General features: G+C 37.9%; 1 protein-coding gene across 1 annotated transcript; it reads left to right on the top strand.

Annotated features, from left to right (window-relative positions):
• Nucleotides 1-349: 349 nt before the first annotated feature.
• LOC104158114 (coagulation factor XI-like) lies at nt 350-17422 on the top strand. The gene is made up of 14 exons (XM_009695682.1): nt 350-407; nt 3155-3317; nt 3986-4092; nt 5691-5850; nt 6429-6538; nt 9780-9939; nt 10716-10825; nt 10910-11069; nt 11207-11322; nt 11712-11886; nt 13826-14001; nt 14309-14404; nt 15749-15888; nt 17267-17422. Exons 1-14 carry the CDS (start codon nt 350-352, stop codon nt 17420-17422), a joined length of 1887 nt encoding a protein of 628 aa, XP_009693984.1.
• The last annotated feature ends 288 nt before the right edge of the window (nt 17423-17710 follow it).

Below are 17710 nucleotides of genomic sequence, written 5' to 3'. Positions count from 1 at the left end.
AATAGTATCCACTTAACTACCAGGGCAGAGTCAGGATTAATAATGACATTTTGATGGAATATTGCTCCCAGTCTATGCAAGAATAAATATTCTGCTGTAAAAAGAAGCAGAAGTTCTCTAAGTGCTTGTAAGCTTTATTGCTTCTTGTAACCTTAAGTAATGGACAAACCTTTGTTGCTCTTATGCTACTTTATATATACTATTACAACTGTAACTTGTAAATCTCAATGTCATTTTGAATTAATCAAGAGTTTACAAGAGTAAACCAGTGACATGCCTTGTACTTTATAAAACTAATTATACACCCTTTATTAAACATATCCTAAAGAATGATTTTGTGTTTTTTAGGATGATTTGGATTTATCAGACTTCTTATTTCATTTTCTTACTTGCTTCCGTTTACAGTGGTAAGTGAATATATCATTCCTTAGATACACACACAGAGTAACACAACTCTTCTAGAAAAGGTGAGATGATTAGTAACTGCATTCTGGTCCCCAGAGAACGGTCTCTATTCTGCTGGGTTGCGCTCAGTGAAGTTTGGGTAACTCGCATAACCCCGTTGCTTGACAGGGAACTTTCTGATGGGGCTTTGCCGACGTCATCCTGCCACCCCCCCTCTATGCTGTCACCTCTCTCGGCACACATGGGAACGCACTATAGGCACTTTTCTCTGTCAGACTGAGGCCGCATCCAGCTTGTAATGGTGAAATCAGTGTGATGTTGGGTGTCCTACACCCGACAGCAAGGTTAGCAGCTTAGGAAGGGAGCCCGTTGTGGTCGGTGGGGGGTCCAGGAGGTGGAAGGGTACCCCAGGCTTCTCAGCTGGCTTTGCCCTAACCTACTTCCCCCCAGCACAAACCAGAGCTTCTAAATGTGCAGGAATGTGTGCTGGCTGCTGGAGGCTCAGCCTGGCAGCGCTGGGGTGAGCTGGCTGCCTCTTCCCAGCTGCAAGGGAACCTCAGCCCTTGCCCTGGACCCTGCCGTCAGGGTCGGAGGCCAGAGGGATGGTGCGGCAGCCCCTCAGCCCCGCAGCATCGCTGGGGGACAGCAGCTGAGTCTCAGAGCTAACCTCCTTTTTTTATTTTTATTTTTTAAATAAACAAATCCCTCCAACCTTCAGTTGTATTCACACATCGCCTTTGAGTGAAATTACTGATTTCAAAAGTATCTGTGTTACGCCTACGTACCATCAGGCTTGAAAGACTATTGCAATAATTGTGAATAACTCCAGAACCTACTGTTTTATTGTAAAGTATTTTTTAGAATCCTCTTGATACCCTGGAAAATTAGTGATTGTGTACGTTTTTCAGTGTCAGTCTGCGTTAATGATTTACCTTATTCAGTTACCAGAAGTCAAACTACAAAAATGGCATTGCATTTCCCTGAAGTTCCTTCTGCTGATAAATTATAGTGAAGACCTAACACAGGTTTACGTTCAGTACTGTATTAACTGTTTTCTCGGAGGACAATTAGGTAACTCAGCTTTTTAGCAAAGTCTGTTTGATAAATGTAGTATTGTTTAATGAAATGTTTTACATGGATTGAAATCTCAGCAAAACTAAAATTTTGGAGCATTTCTGAGGCCTAGGGAATGTATTTTTCTTAAAGTGTTCAGAACTGGCATGGTTTTACATGGTACATAGTTTTACAGCATGAATCAATTTTTTCGTGTGTTAATTTACACTGGAAGAAGGTAAACTAGATCCAAAGTATCTGATAGAGCAAATAATTGCAATGTTCTTTTCTTTTGACCTTAGAGTTCGATTAGAATGTTCTAAGTAATAGAAAATGTTTTTCTGTTAATGACAAAGTTGGGTGAAGAAACTCTACTGAGAATAATAAATACAAATTTTTAGAGAAAGAATTTGAAAGTACATATACCAGAAATTTTAGATGTTTATAAAGTACAAATTTTGTATTGACAAGAAATTAACCTCTAAAAGATATTAACATATTTTGCACATATGTCTAATAATTCCTTACTTTCCCCTTCTTTTGGGTAAATTATGTATTTTATCCATGTACAGGAAACATAGAATTACCTAAGTATATTTTATAATAACATTAATAATTGACTTGTAATATTTTAAAACTGTAAAATCCAATATGATTGTTCCATTTGTTTTCATTTTAAATAGCTTTTGATACAGTACAATAGCTCTATGGTAACAGATTAAGCAGCTAGATAAAATGTTCAGTTGGGTTTCCTCCCATTCTGTAAAAATACAGTATTTTCTCGTTATCTTTTATCTATTTTTGTAGGTACAGGAATAAAAGCCAGTGTATTTGCCAATTTGCTACCCCTTTGAAGGGCAAAATACAAGAGAGCAGGCTCCTCTGCAAAGCCAGCCCTCTTGGGTGTTGTAACAGAGACATCTTACAAATGTCTTCGTTTTGGAAGATGGGAACAGGTTGCTGCTTTGATATCTGCGTTGCACAGCTCTGCAGTGGGAATGCTATTGTTACAGAGTTCAGTATGGGATTGATGATGAATTCCTGCAGATACGAGGTAGCAGATGAGCTCGTTTTTATTCTGGACAGTTCCTGAGACACTCGTCCTCTAATAGTACTTTCTTCATTGTGAAGCAAGTCAGAGAGGGTTCAAGGCAGAGTGTGAGCGAGCAGAAGTTTTATAATATGCTGGGAGCCACTGAAGCAGTGCACAGTGGCACGGCCTGTGGCTCTGGCCTCAGAGCATCCCTAAACAAAACAGGATGGTCTTCACATACAGCTTTCTAACTCGTTTTGGTCTCTGCACTTCCTTCTGCTGGTTTTCCCCTTAATGGTGCTCCATACTGATCTCTCTCTGAAGATGCTTCTGCCACTCCTGAGGTCTACCATGAGAAGGTCCCTTCCCAATCGGCCTTCTGGTCCATCCTGCTGCTCAGGCTTCTGCCTCGGCTCAAGATGCCCTGCTCCAGCATCGGGTACAGGGCAGGGAACGGGGGGAGACACCCCAGAGAGTTGTGTTTCTGCTGGAGAGCGAAGACTGGGAGGAACGGTGCTACTCACCCCCCTCGCCCTCTTCTCCTGCCAAAGGACTGTCTTAAAAGCGAGGTCAATGACAAAGAGGAACAGTGGCCTCACCCTCTTCTGATGAACTGTGTGTGCTGCCATCTCTAAATTTATGCATTTTGTTGTTCCGTATCAGAATGTGTGACTCAGATCTATGAAAATACATACTTCCAAGGAGGAGACCTCGCTATGGTTTTTACACCAAGTGCCAACTACTGCCAAGTGGTGTGTACTTACCATCCTACCTGTCTGCTCTTCACCTATTTGCCAGCAGCATGGACTAAGGATCCTGCAAAAAGGTAAAACGTTCATGTTTGCGTGGCTTTTGCTGGTCTCCCGTGATAATTTTAGGAGCTCGGTAACGTTTTGACAGAACACAGACACAAAGGGAAAGCTATGGGGTTGCCATGGAAGATAATGTCATGTATCTTTAAAACTGGTGATCTAAAAGGGTATTTGCTTAAATTTGAAAGATTAAATTTGGTGATGCCCAATCTTTCACACTCACATACCAGCCTTTTCAAGGACAGAGAACTGACTGTGCGCTCTGTGCCACATATGTATTTTTGAGGGACAATGTGAGCAATTTCACATCCCCAATGATCCCCTCTACTGTCCCCCACCCTCTTTCTTTAGCGTATTTTTCTCACAATTAAGGACTTCAGTGGCCTGGAAGGATGAGGTGGTCCTCCCTCTCCATGCCCAGCTTGTTTCTGTCCTCCAAACCCTGGGCTCTGCTTCTGGCTGTAGCAAGACCTCTTGGAGCTCCCACATGCACGGAGCAATCTCATCTGCTGGCAGTGCCAACAAAGCAGATGCAGCTTTACCCTATCTTTCTCCAAATTGCACTTCTTGTCTAAATTTTAATGTTGAGGAATATTGGACAGACTGTGTTTCACCTGAGAAACAATTATGAAAGTCTGTGTTGTACTGCAAAAGCTGTGAATTGCTGCATTTTAAAACACAGGTTTTCCTGCTACTTAAAAGACAGTGATACAGAAATGCTGCCAAAAGTGGATATGGAAGGAGCTATCTCTGGACATTCCTTAAAACAGTGTAACATCCAAATTAGTGGTAAGATATGGTTGTTCACATGCATACATTTTATGCTCTGTATCGTGTAGCAGATGTTAGAAAATTAGCATTTTGAAAACAGGAATAGAAGCAGGGAGGCAGCCAAGCAGTGATTTGTATGTTCTTTGCCAGATCTTTTAAACACAGCTCACAAAATATTTCACTGCTTTCATGCTTCAGCCCCAACTGTCCACCACCGTGGCTCCCCAGGTGAGATAACAGGGAAATTATGCTCCTGCAATCACTGTTTCATTTGCTAGAGGCAGATGGGAGCATATGCATAAACTGGTAGCTCCAGTTCTAAAGATTAATTTAGTACTACAATTCCACTCCAGCAAAAGCTGCTCATATGGCGTGTGCGACCCTGCTTTATAACTTTGCAGAACAGATGTCCAGCAAAGCAGAAGTGCGTAGTCACAAAGGGATGTTGCTACCTTCGTGATTCTGTGTAATAATTCATTAGCAGCTCCATCTTCCAGTGTATGTGTGCTATGCACAGAGCCTTAGTGTCAGCATGCCGTACCTGCGAGTTATCAGCAGGTGTATTTAAAGCCTAGTAAATGTGTTGTTTTAAATGTTTTGAACTTATACCATCATAATGATGTCATGAAGAGGAGGTCAGCTTTAAGCATAGCATGATATTGCAGAAAAAGAGTAAGGAAAAATGTATTTATTCACTTCCTGATTTTGAGGCCAAATAGTGTCTTATGGATGTCAGGCTAATTCTTTAGTTTTATTGGTGTAGCAGCTCAATGTGCTGTGACTAAACGGGCCTTATTTTATGCAAGTTCTCCATTGCAGCTATTCACAAATGGGTTGTGCTTGCTTTGCTTGCCATTTTCCTCTCAGAGCACTCAGGAGTTCTAAAAGCCCTCTCCTGCCAACATCCTATCGCATTTATACTGCTGAGTAGCTCTGACCCAGCGGCATAGGTTTCAGTGGGATGTTATTCTTTATGCTGTATAGGCTAATTGGTATCACTCAAGTTACTCTAGAATCAGTCTCATGTCACTAAAATGAAAATCTACCCCTGTACATTTACAAACCCCAGCAAAGGCTGGCTGACTCCTGCTCGGTGAGGTGAGCCCACTGACCATGAGACTAAAGGTGCATCCTGCACGGGGAAAGCTGTTTCAAACCCCACAGTCCCAGTTCTCCCTCTGTGGGGCGTAAATTAAATCTTCTGACTCAAATGGGAGATGTCGGTTGCTTCTGAAGACAGAATTTGCCTTTTAAACTGCTCTATGAATCTGGAAGTGGGAAAGTATGTTTTAGTATTAATCCTGAGTTCTTGCTTTGATTAATGTCATCGTGGTCTCAGCCGTAGTGGTCAGAGCTCCTCTCTCATGTAGGCAGGGGCACTGTCAAAGTCTGCCAGTTTTTTTCCTCTGCCGTGCTGTACTATACTATACCTACACTTCTGATTTTGTTACTAGAAGTATATGTGAAGTACGATGTAACTGAAGTGAGCTTGGGACATGGAATCTGGATTCTGAGGGCTGTGTCGTATGAATGGCTATCTTTGGGGCAGCTTGGGGTGCGGGGTGGGGAGAAGAATCGAAGCACGTTTCCAGAACTTGGTCTCTCTTTTTTCACAGCTTGCAGCCCAGATGTCCACATAGGCCTGGATATGGAAGGGAAAATTTATGATGTTACTATGGCTGACAGCTATCAACAGTGTCAAAAAAGATGTACCAATGACAACCGTTGCCATTTTTTTACATATGCCTCAGAAACGTTTCACAATACAAGCTTTCGGTAAAGAGAGATTTGATCCCTTTCCTTGGACAGCGCTGTGCTTTAGTAGAGCAAATCCCAGAGCAATCTGAGGAGCGAGAATTTAATCAAGGAAATAACTTTTCCTTGACTTGTCATCCTTGCAATGTTTATTCAAATTTACAGATAGGAGAATGCCTGTAGCATATTAGTTTTCATTTGTCCATCAGTGAGAAAGACAAACTTGATTATCATAGCACTGAAAAAAAATAAAATCCCCTGGAGATATTGAAATACAAATTATATTGGTAGGTGTGCAGCACTGTTGCTCTGTTAAATCTTACTCTGCTCATTGCTCTGAAAATAACAGCATCAGAGCAGCCAGAGAAATCCTTTCATTTTTATCAGACCTATTTTTGAGCTGTTAATCTGCTCATTTACAAGTTAAACATTGTTCACCTAGCTCTGTTCCTTATTTGAAGATTGTTCTGGCAATTGGAGGTTGCTCTGGCCCATGGCCAGAACATGCACCGTGGTAGGAATCATGGGGCCAGAAGGATGGTGTAGACCAAAGAAGATGACCTGTTGTCTTACCACTTTCTTTCTTCTTTGTCGCTCAGTAAAAAATGCTTCTTGAAACACACCAGTGTAGGAACTCCAACCCGCATAACAGTGCTTGATGAGATCGTGTCTGGATTCTCCTTAAAGCCATGCCAGCTTTCTGAAATAGGTAACTATTTAAAATCTCGGATTCAGTTTAGTTTTAAGGGTTATGGATGACGAGGTGCAGTCTATCATATATAAATGTTTCATTATGTAAAGTAGTTCTAATATAAACATATTCTTGCAAATATAGTTAGTACTCTCAGGTACAAAGGAGGTTCAGGTCTTTTTAATTTTTCCATTTTATCATTTGTCTTACAAAAACAGTTGCCTGTTTTGAAGATCTAAAGAGTTCTTTCATAAGATTAGCTTGATGAAATTGCATGTTATCTTTGTACCATGGTTAAAAAAATGAAGGACAAAATCCCATCAAAGTCAAAGATCAGGAGGAATATAAAGCTTTCTAAATTCTGTTTGCATACTATGTATGCACTTAGAAATTTTTAAGGAAGACCTGCAGCTTTCTAGTACAACTAGCTAGTATGAAGTGATGCAGTCTGTGTTTTGCGGGTGATTTGCAGGAACAAGCACAGACACTGCTTTTACCACAATCGTTACTCAGGCAAAACTCAAGAGTGCAAGGTCAGACAGTGTGTATTATGCCTTCTTATTCTCAATTGAAACATCTTTCACTTTTTTTTCACTTTTTAAAATCTACCTCCAGCTTGTCTTACTGTGTGGTATTTTCCTTTATTAATGGTGATGATGTTGTTCTGCTTCCATATAGCCTTAGTTTAGCTCACAGCTAATTGAGTTTTCCCATAGAAATCACATTTTGTAGAGACTTTGCATGTTTTTTTTCTGTATCAATACGTTTTCTTCAGGCTCTGCTAGTCCTACTATAGGAAAAATCTTTGGAAACTATTGAAAAAGTGGTTTTGTTCAGATCTGAACAATGAAGACACTTAAAGAATAATGAAGTGTGAAGAATAAAAAAGGACGAAAAAATTTTGTAAGGAGAAGAAAACAACGTAGCTATTCCCTCAGTATGTGTCTGAGAGAGAATGGAGGGAAGATTTTTTTTTTCCCAAACTCTTGCATTAAGATATACTAGGAAGACACACATTCATGGTTAGAAGAAAAATCACAGTACTCAAGAGAGTCCTGCTCACAGACTTTGAGAAGAATTGGCAGACTGTAGCATATGCACAAACAATACGATTTTAAGTTAAAAAAAATAAATCAAAAGCCATTTGAGACTATCAAAGACATTTATGGTTTATGACAGTGATGACATGGCAGTAGTGATCCATCACAAATTAAATCAGAATTTTTGAAAGCATCTGAAGGTCAATCTTGTTCCTACCTGTCTTTCCTTGCTTTCTGTGTCTTGCGAGAAAGGCAAGAGGAGAGAGAGAGAAGGAATAAATCATGGGATCATAGAAGCATAGACCCCTGGATCAAGAGGTTATCTAAGGAGGCCATCTGTCCTAATCCAAGACAGGTCAGCTATACCTGTCCAGGCAGAGATTTGTGACATGTAGTCATAAAAATCTCAGTACCACCTTCTACTTTATTGTGTTGTAAATATCTGAGATGGGTTTATTTAAATATTTGTTCTTTTTTATTTTCTGACTGTGTTTAGGCTGACTAGTCCTACATTGTATGTGTTCTAGTGTCACCATTTTTAAAAATAGGTGCTTCTCCTTTCAAAGCTTTTGGAATCACAGCAACCCTCTGTGAACACCAAAAGTTAAATTATACCAAGAAACTTTGAGATTACTTTAGTCAAATTCTAAGACCACTGAAATCATCAATATTATGGGGTTTCTCTGTTTCCTCTTCTACCATGCCCTCTTTCATCTGCTCAGTAACACTAATGTTGACCATCTAACTGCAGTTTGTTTTCATGAAGAAGAGAGGAAAAAAAAACCAAGATAGTTCTTTAGCCTTTCTTGTCATTTGCCGTTAGCTTTCCTTCTCCCCTGAGCTCCTTTCTTAATGCTAATTGAAAGGTACTGCATATTTTTCTTTCAAGAGTTCCTTCCTTCCTGTTTGGCCTTTCAATTTGTGCCTTTGCCTTTCTGATTTTGTCCTTATGCACACCATGCTCTTACACATCCATAGCAATTTGCATGTATTTCTGCCCTTTGCAACTAACCTTCGTTGAGGTTGTTGAATATTGAATAAACAATCACTGAACATGACCATTAAGATCATGGGTTAACTTCTGTAATTTCCAGATCCATGTTTGTGCTTTAAATATAATTTCCTTTAGGAACTATCCGTTCTCCTGAACTTTATTTCCCCTTAACAAGGGATCCTACCTACTAATTGTCAGAGTTAATTGACCCTTATTTTTTAGTGTCTTGATTTTTTTTTTGCAGTTCCTATTGCGTAATTACTGTCCAGAATTGTTTTCCTTTCATGCTTATGCTTTTTGAAAACCTCCTCAAATTAACAGTTGTCACATTAAGCTCTACATCTCCCTTTTACTCTTTTTCCCCTTCTGTAGTAAGATGTTCCCAGTATGTTTTTATGACTCATTGGGTGGTGTCAGCTTGACTGCCGTACTTTCAACAGCTGAAGTTCTCTGCTGCCACCAAGTCCCGTGTTTCAGATCATTTCACTGTTTTTACTGTCTTTACAACTTGAGAGTTTCAAGAAACATCCTCCATGCTGGTGCTTCCTTTTTTTTTTTCCTTGCTTTTTATTGTTGCACTGGGATTTTAACTAGGACTTCAAGTATATCTTTGGAGAAGGCAACTCATTCTTCTCTTCTGAACATGCTAGTACTTCCTGTAACTTCTGTCTCCATAGTCTGCTTGTGTGAATTATCTTGCCAAGCCTCTGTTACATTATTTTGGGCATGTCAGAGGGCAGACTCTGCATTACTCTGCTTATTCTGCCAACTTTCCAAATAGCATTTAATAAAGTGTTAAAGAGGATCATCCTATTATTTTTCTTCTAGTCTTCCCATGATCCAGTTAGATATACCCCATTACCTTAATTATTTTAGGCTTTGCTTAGGTTACCATGATTTAGTCTTAACTGTGAATTTGTACACTGATCTCCACTGTTCCTAATTTAAAACCTTCCCCATTACGTTAGCAAACCTGTATTCTAACACGTAATGTCTCTTCTCTGTATGAACCTTTTCCCTGCTCAGTAGTCCTCTCCATGAATTTGCACACTCAAAAATGTTCCTGAGAAATAGTTTTTGGTTAAAATGTGATGTTATCTTTCCATCTTGTCAGTCACAAGGGAAGGAAAATGTGCATAAGGATAGAAATGAATAATCTGTAAGCTTAATATTCTGATGACATAAAATCTTTGGAATGTTGATGTTTTGTTCTTGTTTTATACAGATTGTCAAACGGACATTTTTGAAGATCAAGAATTTTCAGGAATGAATATTACATATTTTTTCACTCCTGATATCTCTGTCTGCCAGACTATTTGTACATATTTTCCAAAGTGCTTGTTCTTTACGTTCTTTACCAGGGAATGGCAAATAGAATCCCAAAGGTGAATATGACAACTAACTTCATTTGGTTAGATTTAAAAAAAAAAAAGCACACTGTCTGTCTTTAACCACTATTTTCTTATGGAAATTTTTGTTAAATGGTTATTTTCAATAAAGTACAGATTTTTACATTTTGTATTCTAAGTTTATCGTTTCCTGTGGGCATTTCAACTGTTCTCCAGTATGATCAGGGGTTTTGTATTGCAGCTGCATGTCTGGTGTTAATCTGAAAAGAGTTGTACACACCAAAGAGCAGTAAGCCTCCAGATTGCTTTAATGACTTAAAGCTGAATTTTATGAAATTATCAAGAGTCATCTGTTTTCCTAGCAATATTAAGTTATTTACTTGAAAAGATTTTTTTATAAAGTTAACAGGTTTGAAAATATTTCTACTGAGCTTCCTTCTTTCATACTTAGTAGCGAGAATAGTTGAAAATCTACGTTCCACACAAAACAGAATAATAAAGTTTCAAAGGAATTTCAGGGAGAATCAAAGCTGAGATGGCATATATCATCTAAAGTCACCTCTTCTCTGTATGTATAAATACTGTAGAGCCTTTAGTAGTACAGTCGTATGCCATTTCACAAAACCACAAAAGCCCCCTCAATTTAGTGTGAACTAGTAAACTTAATGAATGCGTTTTCATATGAAATACTTTTACAGATAGAGACTTGGGAGACAAAACACATTTAAGAACCTTCCCTTACCAGTACCTAAACAATCAATTTTAGGATGTGAGAACAGATTTAGTTATTGTAAAAAAATTTTTAATTTTAGAAATCTTTGCCTTCTGAAGACGTCAACAAGTGGGATACCAGAGGCACTTATATCACGAGAAAATGCTGTATCAGGCTTTGGTCTCCTAAATTGCAGAAGGTTCTTTCCTGGTAAACAATAAATTACAATAAAAATACTAATTTTGAATTAAAATAATAAACTTTCTGATGCTTGGATTGCACTCATTCTTACAGCCTGCAATTCTCGCACTTACATGCATATGAATTTTCTGGGAGACGAACTCAATGTCACTTATACTAAAGGACACAGAGCCTGTCAGCAGATTTGCACAGACATGATCCGCTGCCAATTTTTTACCTACTTTCCCCTCCAAGATTCGTGCAATGAGGAAAGGTGAGATATATTTTTTTAAATGTTCAAAGATTGCTGAAATAATCATTCCACAGACTTGATGAGGGGATAATATATGTGTTCAACGTAAAAAAAAAAAAAAAAGTACAAACTAAATCTTTGCATTAATTCATTGGCAGAAAGTGTGAGTGTCACCTCAGAATGTCCTCGAATGGATCTCCAGTGGAAATAGTACATGGACCAGGAAGGATCTCTGGATATTCACTAAGATTATGTAAAAAAAAAGCCAGTACTGGTAAGTAAAACTTCTTTCATGTAAAAGAGACAGTGCTTAACTGATGTCAGTACTGGAGGCCAAAACCTCTTTCTTTTTTTTTTTTTTTTTTAAAAAAATGTTTTTAATTGGTTGCATTGAATTGGTTGCATTGTCCCAATGGGATGCCTTGTGAGGTTAAAAAATGTTTTGAAAAGGTGAAGTTGGCCAGGTTTGTAAACATTGTAAACACCAACAGTCGCACTGTGAACTTGGTTGTGATAGACTTCATGATCAGAAATCATAAAGGGACTATAACGTACTGTGAATTCTTTGCCATAGATCAGCAGGGGATCAGCAGTAGTCTCATCTTCATTTTTCATGGGTGAATGCAAATTCTCTTTAAGCACAGCTTTCAATTATTTCTACAGTGTGTATGCAGCATTCTGCAAGAACTATTAGGATCATTGGAGGGACGGACTCTTCCCCTGGCGAATGGCCATGGCAAGTCAGCTTGCACGTGAGGTTGTCTCGCCAGAGACACCTCTGCGGGGGCTCTATCATCAGCAACCGGTGGATTCTTACAGCTGCTCACTGCATCATGAGGTGAGGCCTTGATCTAAATGTACAAATAAAACCAAAAATGTCATCCAGCGTCTGAGATAAGTTGAGGTCTACCTTTCAGAGAAGTAAAAGTGGGGACTAGAATAAAATAAACTGTTTCAATGTAACCAAAAGGTGAACTCCTAAGGTAGACTATTATATCCTTAACATAACTGGAACGCCGTACTTTCTCCCTTTGTAACATAGTATTGCACTACTGATGCTAAATTATTTTAATTCATCTAGAAGATGAAATTCTAAAGCAGACACCAGATACCTACAGAAAATTGGATATTCTCATGCAATATAAGCTTTTTCTCACCGTAATACCACATCATCTATCAAGGAAAATCTGTTGCTAGATTATTCCATTTCCTAAACTTCAAATGACCTATCTCAGAGATTTCTCTGTGGCCCTTAAGAAATGATATTAATCTGATAGCTTCAGCAGTAGGGTGCTCAGCAAGTTAACTTATTTGACCAGGACACAGTGTAAATCTCTTTGCAGGTCCAATTAGGCTGCGTCTGGTATCTGAGCTACCTCTGTCTGCATTACAGGAAACATCCAGATCCCACTTGTCCTGGTTTTCCTTTAACAGTTTGTGTTTTTTTTTTTTTCCAAATTCTATCAATCAGTCAATAACCTATTTTTAATGCAGATTTCAGCTGTAAGAACAAAATTTAAAGCAGCCAATACCTAACATGTTGCTAATTTGCACTGACGCATATAATCTGTTTTGTTAATCAAATTACCGTCAGATTTGTGTAATGAAATTACTTGTGTTGTGAAAAGCTGATTTAATTGCCGGGCAGATTATTCATTCCCTTTATTAGCTTGCCATCACCTGTGAAGCAGGTTATCCTGTCATTTACAGAGTGAGGAGTGTAAGGCTATAATGCAGTCTGATGGGAGAAAAGGGATAGGTAACAGATAAAATGCTTCCAAGAAGAGGATGTTGTCTCAGCAACATGGTCCAAAATCAGACATTTTTATTCATGCAGTGTAGTACATTACCCATTATCGTTTTCGCATGGAATAGTATTGCCAATATTTTGCCTCCAGTGGCAAACTTTGTTAAAGTGGTTAAAGTCTCTAAAAAACCCTATACAAAAAATATTATTCTCTACCTGCTATCCAGTGTAGAAATTTACCAGTATTATAAAAGGCGAGGGGAGAAGATATGCTTGCAAAATAAAAATTTAAAAAAATAGTCTTTGTTAATTCGAAGTTATTAAGCCTAACTCATAGTTATGACTTCATATATAAAATCTTCAAATTTTTTTTGGAAAGTTTAAGACAAGTTTTGCAACTTCTTCATTGCATATACCTAAATTTCTAGGTTGCCTTAATGGTAGAATATCACAATGAAATATCCCTTAAACTTACTCAAAGTAAAATTGAAATTCAGATTAACTGGAACTTTTCATATAGGTCTATGATACTACACTTTCTAATCTATGTTTACTTGGCTAGTGTCATTTTCTTAAAAAATAAGTGTCAGAATAGACTTTACTTGAATTTATATTCCCAACTCTATTTTCATTACTAGAAAAGCTGTTCTGTTGGAATGAATGGAAATAATCTCATTTACTACTTTAGGGCTTGTGTTATGCCCTCAAATTTTTTTTTAAAAAAAAAGCAGAAGGGGAAGGAGGATGAAGGAGGATCAGGGCAATGAGAGTATGAATATAAAGGAGAGAGTAACTGATGTGAGGATGAAAATATGAGTAGAGAGAAGAACAGGAAGAAGCAGAAGTGGAAGGAATGGACAAAACAAAACTAAAAGAAGGTTTGAGAGTGTGAAAATAAAAAATAGAAAGAATTACCTCAGTGCTGTTCACTGTACACTGTGAAGTAATGGAAGATGTTGGCATCTGCACACAAACTCTAAATCAGCGCACATCTTTTGCCACAGACTGACTGTTTGTCTTTTTCCCTCAGTCTTGAGAATCCCAACATTTGGCGTGTTTATGCTGGTATTTTAAAACAATCAGAAATAAATGAGGATACGCCCTTCTTCAAAGTGGAAGAGATTATTCTTCACCCTCAGTATAAATACGCACAGACTGGATATGACATTGCTTTAATGAAACTTGATAAGCCTATGAATTTTACTGGTATGTAGTGTATTTCGGAGGAATTCTGAAAATATGCAGGATGACACAGGGCTGGCATTGTTATGGCAGTGCATGGCACCTGGGCTGGCTTCCTTTAGTATGCAGTTACTGGGGTTTGAGGAGAATCTCATTCTGTTGGCTTTGAAAAGAAAATGGGTGGCTTTTATTTACGTGACTGGAACGATACATAGTGTAAGGGACAAAGCATAACATGGAGGCTGTCATCAGGGGTCATGTAGGTACCCACAAAACCTTAATGTTGCAGTTGTCTCTGCTGGTCAAGCTAATATTTTTAATCGTATTTTAGATCTTCAACTGCCTATTTGCCTGCCATCAAAAGAAGATGCTAACATACATTATACTGACTGTTGGGTAATTGGATGGGGTTACAGAAAAGAAAAAGGTACAACAGCGACTTCTTGTATTTGCTAAATTCATGTGCTTAAAAAGAACCAACTCCCCTTTTTTTTTTTTTAAAACAAAACAAAAACAACCCCTTCTTTTTAAAAAGAAATTTCTACTATGCTTTTGGCTACCATTATTGCTATCTGGCCAGCACCGTAATATAATTCTTAATTAGAATTACTTCTATTAGGACATCATAAAATATATATGAAAGATGTATGAAATCATCATTAAAGACCTTTGTGCTCTGACACAAAAATTAGATTTTATAAATTGTTTCAATAATTTGAAATATGTAAGAATGCAACCTTAAATACTTCCTGTACAACCCTCAAATAGTTTTCCTTACATTCTGTCTTCATCTACTGGCAAAACCAGTATATATCTGGAATGCACACTCCTTTTTGTGCTCCTAGCTTAAAAAAGTCAACAGACTTATCACAGAACTGTGAGGTTTTGAATGACACTCTGCACATAACCGTTTTTTTTAAACGTGACTGTATTCATATGACTTCAGAAATTGGAAGCTGAAGTATGTTGCTTTTATGATTCTGAAGGCTGATTATAAACAATGCCAACGAATTTTGTGTTTTGATAGTATGTAGGATTTGAACTCCTCTGATTTTATATGGAGGTAGGCCAAATAGCTGCTAATTATCAAAGTCTGTTTTTACAAGCATTTATTTCTTTATATTTTTGTATGTGTAATATTTATGTGTGTGTGTATATATATACATACCCCTATTTAAACAGTCTCTCTTCCTTTATACACCTTCCTATTTGAAGGTTAGAGTTCAATATGAAATCTGACAACTTTAAGCAGATATTTTATAAGCTAATTTCTTCTGTTAATGTCTAAGAGAGGCCTGCTCTCAAATACTCTTATTTACTCTATGTCCAAATTTCTCCATCCTGTAAACTACTAGGGCGTGGAGCAGCACAGATTTGGCAACTGGGAGATTCCAAACCTATTATAACATATTACTAAGAAATAATTATTAATAGCACAAAGCAATGCTCTTAATGGGAGGACAGGTTCCAAGAACCGATGTCCTGAAAGCTGTACTCATATGAGGATTCATTGCAAATCACAGGGGAGGTTTGAAGCTTACCAGCCATGAGACATAAAATGGCATTATAAAAACATTCAAGATTAGTAAACAATTCATATTGTTTACTAACACCAAAAAAAGGTAAATCAGTGTCATGAACATCTAGCAACACTCTAAAAGCAATGGCCTCCAACTTTGTAATGTCCCTGTATGGGGATTTCTAGAGCTTAATTTTAACTTTTATTTTGTTAGCAGCAAACATTTCTCTGTTCATACTGCCTATTATGTAGGTCGTGTAGAAGATATTCTTCAGAAGGCTACTGTTCCCCTCATGTCAAAAGAGGAATGCCAGGCAAGGTACCGGAAGCGCAGAATAGGTGACAAAGTGATCTGTGCTGGCTATGATGAAGGTGGAAGGGATGCTTGTAAGGTAATGAAAAGAAGTAGTGCATAGTCATACATTCCAGCTGTTTGTTCAAATATATAATTGAATACTGTAATTATTTTTAACTGCCATTAGAAAAATATGGTTATCAATAGAGATGTTGATTCACTTGTCCCTTTTGCATGTCAAATGCGCTGAAAATCAAGGTATATTCAAAACATTTCTTATGTGACATTGAAATCTTTAGGGATAGATTCCACGGATAAGAAACTCTGAGTGTGTGTATATATCTCTCATCCATTTAGGGAATAAAACGTATTCCTTCAGAGTATCAGAAACCCAAAGAAAGCAAGTATATCATCTCAAAGCATTTCTCCAATAAAAGCAGATTTCCTATGCGATGTCTTTATTTCTTGACCTGAAATACAGTACATGAAAGCTTGTTTTAAAGCATCCACTGTGTACAAACCAGAAGAGAGGGTGCTATCAATGCTAGTAAAATGCCAGGGTAATGGAAGGCTGAAGACAACCTGAGCAGACTGGTCTGTTCATTATTAGAACTGAAAATGTCACAACAGCGTGAGCTCAGTGAGCCACATTCTCTGCTCGAAGGTAAACTAATGCACTCCCATTAATTTAAATATGCTGAGTTAATTTATGCAAGAAGAAAATAGTCTGATTAGTAAGATTAAATTCTCTACCAAATACAGTATTTTCAATTTAAGCATTTAATAGTTAACATTTTTATGTTAAAATGTTACACTTACTATGATTGGTATTAAGTAATTAGGAATAAAAATACTTGGAGCTGGGAATTAACTTTTCTTCTATGTCAATTAAGCTTTCTTTACCTGATACAGTGTACCAGAACATGGAGATGCTGTTTTATAAAAATAACACACTTGCTATTGTCTCAATAATTCATAACAGCTACACTAAGGAACTTGATGCTCAGAAAGATCAGTTAGGAATAGGAAAAGAAAGCAGAGGTGTTTTATCCTAAAGGGGACAGAGTCACTCCAACAAGATCAACCATGTAGAGAACGGAGGTTTCTGTACAAAAACCAAGGTCATAAGAGAAAACATTGGCAAATTTACTGTTTTTCTCACTTGCACGTGTAGTCTTCGTTGGGTTTTAAATCAGTGTGTGTAGATAAATTAAAAAAAAAAAAAGCCAGTGCTTTTGAACCTTCATGGGAAGTGGAAGTTATTTGCAATGGCTGGAAAGTATTTAGAAGTCAATTTACTAGAGAAACAGAAAACCTTCTTCAGTACTCTGTTAATTAGCCTTAAGCAAAAGTGGTTGAAAGTTATGCTGACCTTAACACAGAATGATGCTGATTTTAAACGAGGCTTTCTTTGAGAGAGAGTTGCTGACGAGAGCTCTTCTTTGCCTACTCTACCTTTTTCTCCTGTGACACAGGGGGACTCGGGAGGGCCGCTGTCGTGCAAGCACGAGGAGGTGTGGTACCTGGTGGGCATCACCAGCTGGGGCCACGGCTGCGCTCGCCCCCGGCAGCCAGGCGTCTACACAAAAGTTGCTGAGTATTCAGACTGGATTCTAGAAAAAACGACATAGCGTGAGAGTTACCTGCTGGTTCAAAGTGAAGTCGTGAGGTAATAACCCTAGGAGCGATGCAATGAAGCGTATTAGCAGTTTTTTTGGTTTGTTTTGTTTTTTTTTTAAATAGTGTTTCTTGTTACCCTGCAATGCGGAAGACTTGATTAAAAAAGTAGAAAAGCAGGAATTGAACGTTGCCATTACTAAATACATTACTAAATAAAAAGCTGTAATAAAAATAAACTCCGTGGTCAGTGATTTGCCAGAAAAAAAGAATACGTCTGAACCATTGATTTCTTCTGTCCT

Source organism: Cariama cristata, unplaced genomic scaffold (genome assembly GCF_000690535.1).
Source record: "Cariama cristata isolate BGI_N322 unplaced genomic scaffold, ASM69053v1 scaffold17422, whole genome shotgun sequence".
Lineage (NCBI taxonomy): Eukaryota > Metazoa > Chordata > Aves > Cariamiformes > Cariamidae > Cariama > Cariama cristata.
The sequence above is the reverse complement of the archived record's forward strand: the minus strand, read 5'-3'. Positions and strand labels throughout refer to the sequence as shown.

Bases quoted from the DNA above. Each gene is read 5' to 3' on its own strand.
- LOC104158114 (XM_009695682.1), top strand. From the start codon at position 350: ATGATTTGGATTTATCAGACTTCTTATTTCATTTTCTTACTTGCTTCC. The intron at 408-3,154 runs GTAAGTGAATAT...GTTCCGTATCAG, and splicing joins ACTTGCTTCCGTTTACAGTG to AATGTGTGACTCAGATCTAT. The intron at 10,826-10,909 runs GTAAACAATAAA...TCATTCTTACAG, and splicing joins TTGCAGAAGGTTCTTTCCTG to CCTGCAATTCTCGCACTTAC.